Here is a 12336-nt window from a genome sequence, read left to right on the forward strand (position 1 = left end):
AGACCCGATATTATCTATAGTGTTTGTCTTTGTGCTAAATTTCAATCTTGTTCAAAATAGTTTCATTTAAATACCGTAAAAAGAATTTTAAAATATTTGTATGGAACCTTGAACTTAAGACTTTGGTATCCTAAGGAAACATCCTTTAATATAATAGGTTATTCGGATGCCAATTATGCCGGTAATTTATTAGATAGGAAAAGCACCTTCCGAACTTGCCATCTTCTAGGTGAATGATTAATATCTTATTTTAGTAAGAAACAAGTCTCGGTTGCTCTCTCTACTGCGGAAGCCGAATATGTGGCGGTGGGTTATTGTTATGGTCAAATCCTTTGGATGTAAGAGATTATGGGAGAGAGGTTGATCACATTCATATCAAATGTGACAACATTAGTGCTATAAACCTTTCTAAGAATCCTATTCAACATTCTAAGAGTAAGTACATAGATATTATATACTATTTTTTGAGAGATCATGTTCAAAGTGGTAGTTTAGTACCAGAGTATGTTAATACAAATAAACAACTAGCTGATATTTTCACTAAGCCCCTAAATAAGGAGAGAATGAATTTCATAAAAAGAGAACGAGGAATGATAGACGGAAGCACCTTAGCTTAAGTTCTTTCCTATGTGTGCTAATTGTGTATATTCTTTTATTTGTAATGCTTGTACTTGCGCTCTTTTTATTCTTGTGTAACATTTGAGTATTGAGATTTTCTTTGCACTAGATCACTTTTAATCTTTGTGCATTTCAATACTCATACATAAAAAATGATATCATCACTGTGAAAAATGCATGTCTATTCATTCATTTTTGCATGATTTTTGCTTGAAATTATAAAAAGCACGTTCGCGCTTTATAGGTCCATATGCAATTTTGGAAATGACCTTCAAAGAACATTCATGACTCCTCAGCATGACCGCACTTTTTAGGTGCACGAGTTTCTCTTTGATTTCAGCAAAAAACTAGCCATTTTAGATTTTTTAAAAAATAAAATTTATTGTTAAATTGGCCATTTTTTACCTTTTTTTACACCCCCCCCTAAGGCTATAAAAGCCATATTTTATACAATTGCATCATTTTTTACACATATTTATTTGAGCTTTCAAAAAACCTTTCACTATTCTCCAAAATTCTAAAACCTCGCTTCTACTTCTTCAAAGACAAGTATGGGTCCAAGAGAGGTTATTGAAAGAAGCTCTTCTTAATCCGAAACAATCATAAAAAGAATGAAGGGTGTGAATGATGAAGCAAGAATCAAGTACATGATTATAGAGAGGAAAGATACTCAACCTAGTAGATTCATTAATAAAAAAGTACTCATTAAGCTTGGTATTTTACAAGAGGTACATACACTCCTCGACAATGTAGGGCTTAGAGATCTCTTCCTACCCAAATCTTAGAACTAGGTTTTGAGAATCTTACTAAGGAATTTCTTTCTACCTTAGTGATTAATAAAAAGAGACATAGGGATGACTATAATAGGATAGAATTTAGGCTTTTTGGAAAAAGATAAATCTTTCAAGACCTCAATTCTCTTCTATTTTTAGTTTTTAAGAAAGAAGCTATCTCTCTATCATTGAAAATCTTGTAGAGAAGAAACTCATTCTTAAGACTCCCTCTCTGAAGACCTTAAATCCCTAACACATTAGGTAGTACATACGATGATGGTCACCAACATCTACGCAAGGGATAATAGGGTTGGGAAAGTCCCACAAAAAGACCTTTTTCTCTATGCGATGATTCATGGTAAGTGCATTCTCACTTCTAGATTTTTTCTTGATCATCTTCTTCATCTTGGTAATACTAAAAAAAGTGTCATTCTCGTCCCCTCACATGTCACCAAAATTGCCAAACACTTTCAAGCCCTCACTCCTCTAAACAAGACTTTTCTAACCTCTCATATCTCACCATTTTTGTTAGGATTAGACTTGAACCTAGGTGAAAAATTGATGGGGAGTTTGTTCTACTCATGAGGGAGTATGTGGATGATAGGAAGAAAATGAAGAAAGACTATGGATCTAAGTGAGCCCACTCCTTCCTCTTTTCCATCTTCTCTTGTTTTGAGAACAAAGTACTTAAAAAAATGGAGAAAACTTGAAATTATCTCCACTATTTACATGCAAATTTAGTGAAAATCCAAAAAGCTCACAATTTAAGCAAGCTCTAGCGGGAAAGGAAATGAAAAGAGCTTATGGTTTTTCAAGAGGAAGAAGAAGAAGAAGAAGATGAAGATGAAGATGAAGAAGATTGATCTTTTATTTTTATTTCTCATTTGTTTTCTTCTCATGCATACTTCCCTCTCATTGATCATATATATGTAAAGCATTTTCTTTATGAATAAAATCTTATTTTATTTTCTATCTCCTTGCAATTTACTTTTCTTGTCCCATTTTTTAATTTTGACAAAGAAGAGATCTAAATTGACTAATACATGACAAATGAAAAGGGGGAGAGAGACCTAAATTGACTAAAGAAGAGAAAGACATAATTCGATAAATACATGACAAAGGGAGAGAAGTTCTTAAATTGGTAAGTATATGATATGCTTAAAATCTAAATGAAAAATATGCTTTAGTTACAAAAACTAAAGGGGAGGAAATACAAACATTGAGGGAGAGTAACAAATTGTTAAATCCTTAAGTAAATTGTTCCTTTGACTCTTAAATGTTAGTTCTTAAATATTCAATTACATCTATACGTGGTCAATTTTGAATTTCTAATCAATTTGGTTGTTAAAATAAAAAAAGAAGGAGATTGTTGACCTAAGGTACAATTAGTCTCTATTTTGATCCTAACAATCAAATTGAATATCACTAACATCATGACTAAGTGTCTATGTGACAAAGTACCAAAAGATCTTAGGCTAAACTTTCTTAAGTCTTGAAGTAAGTCTTGTAAAAAGACACGTGGGCACTTTTTACATGACTAAAAGTTTTTAAGATATTGAAAAGTCCACCTAACAGCAAGCCAATTGCCTCATGACATTTAGCAGTCAAAGTGTCAAAGCTTCAAGAAGTGCGAGGGCGGATCATATTAGGACTTGAGACAGAAACTGACAGTCGATAGCGTGATGAGAAGTGCGAGGGCGCTTCTAGACATAGATAAGGCAAGCGCGGGGGTGCTATTATGGCGCAGGGGCAATTTTTGCAATTAATACAATGTTAGTGTCCATTGAGATATCAGCCATCCTATTAGTGCCATGTGGTTGGAGCCTTTGGAGCCCTAATGTCTTTTCTTAGAAAGCGGGGGCACTTTACATGACTTTAGAAAATTTTTATCAAATCATCAAAGCTTATAACTAAAGAGTTTTGGCCTTATTATAACGTCTCCAAGGGATTGATATGTGTATAAATACCCTTCTTAAAGATTTTATAATTAAGTGTGTGAATTAGATATACTAAAACTCTTGTATAATTATTTCTAAACTTTCTACACTCAATTTCTTTCTTTGTAAAGTGTATTAAGTTGAAATTCATTATTCAACTATTATTATAAAGGGTTGTTGTGTGAGCCTACGTATTAAAAGCACAAGGAATTGATTGTTGAGGAACCTTTAATACTCAAAGTTTAAGGGATTTAGTGAGAGATTGATTCACTGAGGGAAAAGATTTAGTGTGAGACTTGAAAATACCAAGTTGTTGGGTGAACTTATAAATTCAAATATTGTAATCCTAGTGATTATAGTGGAACACTCAAATGTGATATTGAGGAGTGGATGTGGGGAGGTTTATTCCCAAACCACTATAAATCTTTGTGCCATCTTCTCTAACCCTTACTCTTCTTATATTATCCTTAATCTCTTGTGTTTTTATCTAAACCATTAACTCCTGCAATTTAATGTTACCAATTCAACTCCCCCTTCTTGGTTCCAAAGGACAACAGGAAAATTTCAGAAATAACTAAAAAATAATAAAAAAATACCATTTTTACCGTACGTTTTGAATTCTTCTAAAAATATTGTATTTAAATTTTAAAATATTATTTATACTATGCTTTGTATAGAAACCAAATCTACACCAAAAGCTATGCTCAAACTCTTCAATGATTTTTTTTAAAAAAAATAATTTCTTTATAGAAAAGTACAATTATGAACAAAAAAGAGTTTTGTTCAATGGATTTTTTATTTATTTTATTGATATAGAGTGAGACGTGATAAATCGACACCATTGAAGGAGTTTTATATTATATTTTTTGTTGATTCTCGAAGATTAGATATGAAAATAATAAGTAAAAAGAAACCCAAAAATTGGTATATATTTTCTGCAAAAATAGAAGAAATGATATATTTTTATATATAAATAGTATGTTAACAAAAATTAGATATTTTTTGAAAATATTATGAATTATTAATGTTAAGTTATAAATTGAATTTATATCATGCTGAATTTATTAAGAATATAATGTATTTTATATATATGTCAATCTTGCTTAAAAAATTAAAAAATCATAAAAAGAACTTTTTAGATAAATGTACAGTAAAAAGTATATGTTAAATATATGTTTGGTATATATTAATCAAAATTTTAATTTGTTTAGTCCATGTATTTTAATTTCAAAAATCATTTTTGAGTAGCAATAGATATAATATCATTTTTAATTGATCGATTTAGTTAAAGTTTGTTTATAATAACTCTATTATTAGAAATTTAAAAATTAATTATGATAATTATTTTATTATTCTATATTTCTATGAAATTATTAAATAATTTATACACTTTCAACATAATATAATAAAAAGAATAAAAATAAATAGGATTCATTCGATAAAATATGAAATATATGAATTATATATTTAATATCTAAAATAATATATATATTTGAAATGTAAAAAAAATGAAAAGATAAAATCCTAATAAATGGTATATATTATACTTATTTTAATATTTGTTAGACATAGTTATAGTATACTTCAAATATTTACATCTTTAAAAAAGTCAAAAATAGCAGTAAATGGTATAGGCTCGACAAAATATGATATATTTAAATATATATTTAGTATCTGCAACTATTTTAATTCATATAGATTGCAGATTTATAAAAATAAAAAAGATAAATTCTTAATAAATAATATACATTACACTTATTTTATTATATATTAAATATAAAATGTATAAGCTGGCTATATATTATATATAAATTAGGTAACTTTTAACCAAAATTTCAATTTGTTTAACATATTTTTATTTCAAACTTTTTTTAGTAGTAAAACGATATAATACCAGTGTTCATTCAATATTATAGAATACAGTCAATTTATTTTAATATATGTTCAAACACAAGTAAAAATTATAGTAAATAGTATACATTTCATAGATTTTGGTATATGTTTCATATATATTTACTCTATATAGTATATAAATAGCATTTGAAACTAGTCTTTAGTTTCAACTTGTATCTTCGGTATCTATTCACTTGTAAGCTTGGCCACTATTCAAAAAAATTTGTAAGTTTTTAAAATAAGCATATTATTAAACATCATTAGTGCAAACCATAATTTCATTTAATTCAATTTATTAACTAACTTAAATAGTCATTTCATTATTTGTTCATACATAGATAAAATAAGTAGTAAAACACATTTTAAGCCAATTCAACAATTACTTATCAAAAAAATATTTTTTAATATACACAAACGATATATAAAAAACAAAAAATCTTTTAAAAGATCAAACTAAAAAATTTGTATACATTTCTATAAAAAATAAAGAAGAGAAAGTTAATAATAAACTATTTTATAGTTCAAGCATATTAATAAATAGGTAGAAGATAAGAGATTTTAAAGTCATAAGTTACTATTTTATTCCCCTTAAGACACTTAAAACACTATTCAGTTCTTTGCTATTTATTTTCATTTTAATTCAATAATGCCATAACATAAAATTTGAATCAAATATTAATAAAACTATTCAAACATATCAATATCAAATAATTTTAAAATTAAACTATTTCCTAATTGTTTCTTCAAATCAAACTAAATTAGATAACAAGAACTTAATGTTAAAGAAGATACAACTCATAAAAGTTATAAGAGCCTTTGCCAACTAAACACCCACACATATCCATGAGCAAAGCTTATTACTATAATTATATAGCTTTAATCTAGACTTTGGAGTTGTTAAATTGTCTTTCTTCTCAATGTTGATTGAAACGTTTTTTCGATTTTTGATTCTTGTGGAAGCTTTGCCAATATCTGACAATGATGATAAAAAAAAATTTCGGTATTTTCTTGTTATTGTTACAGCTGTAATAATGATGATGAAGGAAAAATAATAATTATGAGAGTATCAAAAGAAATATAATATTATATTTAAAAAAATTTATTAGACATTTATTTTAAAAAAATACTGGATAAATGAAAATAAAAAAATAGAAATAAAATAAAAATAAAAGAAAAGTAGAACTATAATATGAATGATATTTAGAAAAAAAAAAAACCAGTATACAGCGTAATTTCTTCAAAATAAAATACTATTCACATGTTTATTCTTAATGTGAGAAGCTTACCCGGCCCGACCTTGACAGGTGTAAGAGATACCATACGGCTTTTTCTCTGACTGGCAACTTCAAAAATTTTCTCGCCAAACAAACACAGTTTTCATAATTTCTTCTTGGCAACCAATTTTTTTTTTCAAATAAGGAAGGGTAACTTTAGAACTCAGAGTTGACCTGTTTAGAGTTTTAGCTGTCTGGTAGGTGTAGCAAGAGGAACTTAAAACACTACTTTTCGCAGTTCCACAGTATTAATTTTCACAAACACACAGACACAACTTTAAATCCAAACTCCTCAAGGAAAAAACAAAAAGAGATTCACAAATTTTTGACTTTGAAGCTTACCCATTTTGGAGGCTACCATTACCCATCAAATTGCCTTCTCAATTGCTGAATTTCTTATTTTTCAAAGTTCAAAAAAATCTTCATCTGAAATGTACTGTTAGGGTTTACGTCTTCTCTTCTTCTTATTCTTCTTGGCTTTGAATTGAATAATTTACTTAAGCTTCTATATAGATATATCCATATCAAGGCATTTCTGTGCACTTTCTACTTCATATTCAAATGGGTCGTTCCCGTGGGAAATTTCACTCTGCTGACGAAGACCCAATCCAAAGGTTCAATTCTTTATTTCATTTTGATTTTCTTTTCTTTTCTTTTGTTTTGCTTTTATTATTCTGTTACTTGCGTGCGTTTTGAAATGTTACAGTTTGGTTATTTGTCTTCTTAAGCAGTAAAATAGAAATGCCTTTGAACTACAATGTGAAATGAATTTTTTGGCAATGCAGATCCAGGAGAAAGAAGAATGCTGCCAGTGGAGAAAATTTAGAATCTTCATCAGTAGGTAATACCCAAAATTTATGCTTTTGTAAGTATTTTTGTTTTCTTCTAGGTAGATGATTTACTGGGATGAAATTTAGAGTCTTCATCAGTATTTAATACCCAATATGACTATATTGTTTAATCTTGAATTGAGGGAACTTATTTTTTCGATGTTTTATGTGCACCGACTGATATTGGTGTTTCAGAAATATTATTTAATAGAAGTGTTTATACAATTCTAATAGGTGGGAGCTGCTAGATTGGTGCAGCATTTTGATTCATCATTTAAAGTTCAAACATGCCTAAATTTCAAATTTTTGCATTTTATAGTGAATCTCTTTCTCTTCTTGTTGGAGTTATGATCGTTCTTTTTTTTTTTTCCCTGTTTTAATGTCTGTATCTTTGTTTCTCATTTGGATTTAGGTCAAGGAACAAGTGAGGGGAAAAGGGCTTTATACCATTGCAATTATTGCAACAAAGATATTACTGGTAAGATCCGTATCAAGTGTGCGATGTGCCCTGATTTTGATCTATGTATAGAGTGTTTCTCTGTTGGAGCAGAAGTAACCCCTCACAAAAGCAATCACCCTTACAAGGTTATGGTTAGTGATTCTTTTCTTGCTAACTTGCTATTTTGTGCAGTATACACGCTCCTTTTCTTTGTGCTTCATATAAAATGGAAGTGAGGTTGTTCCTAAAGCAATAGCTTCATATAACCTTAAAATCAGAAGTGCATTTGCATGATGTTTTTAACATTTTAATCTAATTATTTTTGTTGCTGACTTTCCATCTGTATTTGTATTTAAGATATGGCAACTGTGGTATGTTTGAACTGTTCCTATTTAGTGGTATGAAACAAGTTGTTTCCAAATATCGTCTCTATCTTCTTTTTTTTCTTTTTTTTTTTCTCTTAATGTTTTATGTTAGGGCAACATGCATATGCAGGTAGTTTTGAAGTGGCCATGTTAGAATGCTGGTAGCAATATGAATGATTGAATTTTCATCCCTACAGGATAATTTATCTTTCCCACTCATTTGCCCCAACTGGAATGCAGATGATGAAACACTACTTCTAGAGGTAACTTTGTAAATGTAATTTTTCCTGGTTTTGATTTTTTAAAAGCAGCATATCTAGCAAGCAATATTTAACTTGCATACAGTCTTTGTGGCATGAAATTTTTTAAATTTTAGGGAATTGAAATGTATGGATTGGGAAACTGGACCGAGGTTGCTGAGCATGTTGGAACAAAGAGTAAAGAAATGTGCATTGAACACTATACGAATATATATATGAACTCCCCATTTTTTCCTCTTCCAGTAAGTTCAGTTGGAGAAAGTCAAATTCTCTTGTTAAGATGCTTTGTTCTGCACAAATAATTGAAATTGAATATTTCTCTTTTACTAGGACATGTCTCATGTAGTAGGGAAAAATAGAAAGGAGCTTCTTGCTATGGCTCAAGGACATGGAGAGGACAAAAAAGGTTTGACAATGCTTACAGTAGTTATTCCCTCCATTCTTCTATTTTCTCGTCTCTGATTATTGCATATTCAGTGCTGGTCTACTCTTTGTAATGCTTGCCTCTTTTCACGAAGTTTCATATTGTAAATTGCTTTTGACTCATAGGATCTTCTATGCTTGGGGAGCATACTTTGAAGGAGGAGTCTCCATTTTCTCCTTCCAGAGTCAAGTATGCCTTTTGTTTCTTCTCCAAGCATGCATTATTTCTTTCCATTTATCAAATCTCTTATGCATGGTTTCCTGATTAACTAACTCAGAGTTGAAGAAATGCATAAAGCTGGTCCCCCTGGTCGGTTACTGTCTACACTAAATCCAGGTAATATATAATACATTCATTCAATTCCTGAATCCTGATGCTTTGTTCGCAATGGAATTTAAATAGTTTCACAAGCTGTGATTGATTGTTACCTTGTTTTATTAAACTCAGATGTAGAATCTGGGATCCGTCCTAATAGCCTGAATGCAGCAGCAACATCTGCCATTAAGAAGGCATCCAAAATTGCCCGTGTTAAAGATGGCTCCAATATCGTTAAGGTGGAAGGTTGGTAGAGCCATAATCTAGTATGATTGCGACATGGGCTGCTAGTTTGAGTTATATTACTTTTCTTTTGTTTGCAGAACCTCAAACAGACAGGAGTTTTAAAGGGAAAAAACCAAATTCTTCTGGGAAGAATGGATCTTTAATAGAGTCAAGTGGTTATAATGCCAAAAGGCAGGAGTTTGACCCTGAATATGACAATGATGCTGAACAATTGCTGGCTGAGATGGATTTCAAAGATACTGACACTGAAGATGAGCGTGAGCTGAAGCTGCGAGTGCTCCGTATCTATTCAAAGAGGTAGCATTGAACAGCTTAGGCATCATATGCGTTTGCTCATTGATTACTTTAAGATAGTTTAAGAATGGATTCCATTGCCATTTCTGAAATGCTTAGACATAATGCTCGGTCATGCTTTGATAGCTCAAGCCTTTAGGTGTGCCGCAAGTGTTCTCCTCTTGATAGCCCTGTACTCCTGGTTGAGTAACTAGTTTAATGCCCTGTGATGCTTCTCATGTGAACCACGCCTAGGAGTGCTAGGAGCTTTGGATCTCTGTGGACATTTAAACCTAAGGCGTGCGTCAGCCCAGCCCAGGACTTCTCAATCAACAGTTTTTCTTGGACTGTTTCATGTTATGGCCTCTTAGAAAAATATTGAAAATAGAATGACCTACTCGCTGAGTTGATCAAATATTTAGTGAAAACTAATAGCTTAAGTTTCTAGAATTATATGAGAATTATGGAACCATATTGTGGAGCATTAATATAAAAATGCTCTGAAACTGGAATGAAAACCAATTCACAGCAAGTCATTGATTATGTTTAATATTCATAGTTGCTTCATTTATTGATTTAAAATTCAGAATTATCAAGAACTCTGTTTTTATGAGTGTAAATATATCACCAGGTTATCATATTTATATCTTACCTTGATAGACTTTTAGCGGTCCTCTATTTTTGTATAATCATGCAAGTTCAGTGGATATTTTCAGGCTTGATGAGAGAAAGCGTAGAAAGGATTTCATTTTGGAAAGAAATTTGCTATATCCAAATCTTTTTGAGAAGGACTTATCTCCTGAAGAGAAGGCACTATGCCGACGATATGATGTCTTCATGCGTTTTCATTCCAAGGAAGAGCATGAGGAATTGCTTCAGACTGTGATATCAGAGCATAGAACTCTGAAAAGAATTCAAGAACTTAAGGTTAAGATTTACTGTTGAAGTCAAAACTTTACGTGATTTCTTGATTTCTATCTTGGAAAAATTTATACTGCTAGTTGCTATATTGTATTACTGTTATCGTTACTATTAACTTCTCAGTTCTACTAAGCCTCAGTCTGGAGCTAAATAGGGCCAAGCCAAGCCAGCTATATAAATTCCTTTTCCCCACTCTGATTTTTGGGGGGTTACATTTTCAGTGAGATCTAGAGCTACTAAACTTTCTTGACTATTTTTTATCAGTCATCAACCTTGGTCTGCTCATCACCTTCACTCTTGTTCAATTGAATGTGCTCAAACTATATTATTTCTGTTATTATGTTTATTTTTGTTGTTATAAATATTATAATGTAGTTTTATTTTTTTATTAAAAATATTATAATGTTGTAGTGATATTAGTATTAATACTGCTACTATTTTGTAGATATTCTGCATAAACAGGTCACCTGCTTTGAATAACCAAATGTTTGTCACTACTTGTATCTAATGCCTTCAAATATAAATGCATGTAACTTACATTTATACATGAAAATGCTCTTATGCTTGACTGCATTAAGTTGATATCTTGTTTCTATGAATTTGACAATGCAGGAAGCCCGAGCTGCTGGTTGTCATTCATCTGCTGATGCAGATAGATATCTTGAACAGAAAAGAAAGCGAGAAGCTGAAGAAAGTTCCCAGAGAGCAAAAGAAAGTGGCCAGGTTGGTCCAAGCAACCAGGGAGGTCCAAATGTTTTCATTGGCTCAGACTCCATTAGCAAAGACTCAAATTCAAGACCAGCTGGACAGAGTTATGTTAATGATTTGGAGAGATTAGGCTTTTCCGAAGCACAGTTGCTGACTGAATCTGTAAGTACAGAATTCCTAATAGAACTACTTTTTCCATCATGCAAGTATACTGCCTATCTGGTTATTTGTTGTGCCTCAAGAATAGGCATCTTGTCATATACTATTTGTTCTTCCAGACTACTGTTTAACAAAAAACAATTTGTTAACTTATGCAATATATTGCCTTTTGAGGCTTAGTTGTGGATTATGAAATTTAGTGTCTTTTGCACGTAGACCAGATTACTAGCCATGAACTTGTTATGTTTCCTAATTTCTGCTGCTAAACATTTGGGTTTTTTCAGATGATGATATTTGGTGTTTTGCTGTCTCATGTTTTTCCTATTTGCCATCTAAGGGGGCACTCTGATCTCATCCGAGTTAGCTTTCTTCTTAAAGCTTGCCCATTTTAATGATTTGCAGGAGAAACGCCTGTGTCAGGAGATTAAGCTGCCACCTGCTGTCTATCTTAAGATGCAAGAGGTGATGACAAAAGAAATCTTCATAGGCAATGTCACTAAGAAAGCTGATGCTCATCCCCTATTCAAGCTTGAAGCCAGCAAAGTTGATAGAGTTTATGATGTTCTTGTGAAGAAAGGGATTGCTCAACCATGACGAAATCTCACATTCGTTCTGAAATTTGAATTTGTAAATTCTTGTATTCGTTTTGCCCCTAAGAAATGAAATATACTTAAAATTGCTAGTTACTGTCTAGCTCTATTATTGCATGCTGTTAAGGGCCCGCGAATAGGATCTCGTCACAGGTCGGTTAACTGGGAAAACTTCTCGATTTCCCTTGTTTCTCCCTCGAGGAACCCAATCTTTAAAGCCTTAATGGCAATTTGTTAAAGAGATCACCGACTCTCGTCTGCTCTTCTTTTTGACTGAAAATATCAATAATTTTATTGAATATCAACTCATT

General features: G+C 31.2%; 1 protein-coding gene across 1 annotated transcript; it reads left to right on the top strand.

The window, feature by feature from the left end:
* Positions 1-6354: 6354 nt before the first annotated feature.
* Positions 6355-12121, top strand: LOC8282847 (transcriptional adapter ADA2b). Its single transcript, XM_048369975.1, has 13 exons — positions 6355-7109; positions 7281-7336; positions 7738-7916; positions 8327-8392; positions 8506-8631; positions 8720-8795; positions 8939-9002; positions 9091-9149; positions 9261-9374; positions 9452-9671; positions 10364-10574; positions 11181-11438; positions 11838-12121. The coding sequence occupies exons 1-13, from the start codon at positions 7057-7059 to the stop codon at positions 12027-12029; spliced, it is 1674 nt and encodes a 557-aa protein (XP_048225932.1). The 5' UTR covers positions 6355-7056; the 3' UTR covers positions 12030-12121.
* Positions 12122-12336: the final 215 nt, after the last annotated feature.

The sequence above is a fragment of the Ricinus communis genome, chromosome 10 (assembly GCF_019578655.1).
Source record: "Ricinus communis isolate WT05 ecotype wild-type chromosome 10, ASM1957865v1, whole genome shotgun sequence".
NCBI lineage: Eukaryota > Viridiplantae > Streptophyta > Magnoliopsida > Malpighiales > Euphorbiaceae > Ricinus > Ricinus communis.

Excerpts from the sequence above, each read along its gene's own strand:
- LOC8282847 (XM_048369975.1), top strand. The coding sequence starts at position 7,057 with ATGGGTCGTTCCCGTGGGAAATTTCACTCTGCTGACGAAGACCCAATC. Across the intron at positions 7,110-7,280 it reads GACGAAGACCCAATCCAAAG|ATCCAGGAGAAAGAAGAATG; the intron begins GTTCAATTCTTT and ends TTGGCAATGCAG. Across the intron at positions 8,796-8,938 it reads ACATGGAGAGGACAAAAAAG|GATCTTCTATGCTTGGGGAG; the intron begins GTTTGACAATGC and ends TTTGACTCATAG.